Source organism: Lactuca sativa, chromosome 9, assembly GCF_002870075.4.
Source record: "Lactuca sativa cultivar Salinas chromosome 9, Lsat_Salinas_v11, whole genome shotgun sequence".
Classification (NCBI taxonomy): Eukaryota; Viridiplantae; Streptophyta; class Magnoliopsida; order Asterales; family Asteraceae; genus Lactuca; species Lactuca sativa.
In genome coordinates this window covers 210,369,577-210,370,814 of record NC_056631.2, presented here as the reverse complement: position 1 = coordinate 210,370,814, position 1,238 = coordinate 210,369,577, and the positions used below count along the sequence as shown (strand labels likewise).

The window sequence follows — 1,238 nt, the reverse complement described above, 5'->3', positions numbered from 1 at the left end:
ATGTAAGTTTAAATTCTAATACGGGACAAATCTTCAACCATTTTTCCCATTTTTCCAGTAAGAATATGTTTCTTTAAGAAAACGATTATAAGTTTATTACCAAACCTAGAACACTTTATCTTCCTGATATATCTAACGAATTATTGAAGAAGTGATTTATCCGTATTCGTTTCGTTGAGTTATAATATACTATATATTTACTAGGCACGGTTGTTGCATACTATACGTTATCTCAATGGCTTGTCTACAAAAAGGTTAAAGCCATTAATCGATTTATTTATTTATTTACTTATATGCATATAGTGAATCTAAAAGCTCCATAAGAAGTCGTCGGCACAAAATTCAACGCTATCCCCATAGCTTCCATACCCCTCCGTCGGAGGAGGCGCTACCATCAGTCCCTCCGCCATGCCGCAATAATATCTCTGCATCTCGATAACATCTTCTTCATCCACTTTAAATTTAGTTTCCGGCAACTCCTTCGTTTCCACAATCTCGACAACATCCTCCGTTTCTCTGAAAGCCTCCGCCGCTTCTGCGGCGGCCTCTTGTATATCCTGTAAATTGTTAGACTTCGGGATCGGCAGGCGCCAGACCGAGTCAGCAAAATTTAAACACGCCGATCGGCCCCGGAAGGCGTAAGCTGCGACGTCATGTGCCCTGGCTGCCATTTCAGCAGTTGGATGCGTCCCTAGCCACACCCTCAACTTCTTGTTGGGCCATCTCACCTCACAAACCCACTTATCGTTATCCCTCATCCTCACTCCCCGATAAACCGGGTGTCGAGTCTCCCTAAACTTCTTCCTTCCGGCCCTCTTCTTTGGGTTTCGTGAAGCCAGCTTGACTTCTGCTTCAACAGCTGTATTCACGACGGTGGTGCAATTTGAGATCAGTGCATTTTTCGATGATACTACTGCTATAAATGGGCTATACGGTTCGATCAATGCATCCATACGTAGCTTGTAGTTGTGTGTGACTGATATGGAAATGGCGATGTATATATAGACTCTAGGGTTTGAGACGAGATGGGGTGTATTTTGTTTTACTCCCGGGATATTTTTACACAGTAATTACAAAATTTTCCCTATAATATTGCTGAATATCATCTTTAGTCCTGTCGATATATTTGTTGGCTTGTTGTAATGGAAGTATGGAAGTTTAAAAAATATTTTTTAAGTGTAACGTATTCAATTGGTTGGTGAACAATGATCGATGTTACGTGAAGTCGTTTGTGCGTA

General features: G+C 41.2%; 1 protein-coding gene across 1 annotated transcript; it reads right to left on the bottom strand.

Annotated features, from left to right (window-relative positions):
* Positions 1-255: 255 nt before the first annotated feature.
* On the bottom strand, positions 256-1,003 carry LOC111881025 (dehydration-responsive element-binding protein 1D). The gene has a single exon (XM_023877421.3). It carries the CDS (start codon positions 951-953, stop codon positions 309-311), a length of 645 nt encoding a protein of 214 aa, XP_023733189.1. The 5' UTR covers positions 954-1,003; the 3' UTR covers positions 256-308.
* Positions 1,004-1,238: the final 235 nt, after the last annotated feature.

Bases quoted from the DNA above. Each gene is read 5' to 3' on its own strand.
- LOC111881025 (XM_023877421.3), bottom strand. From the start codon at position 953: ATGGATGCATTGATCGAACCGTATAGCCCATTTATAGCAGTAGTATCA.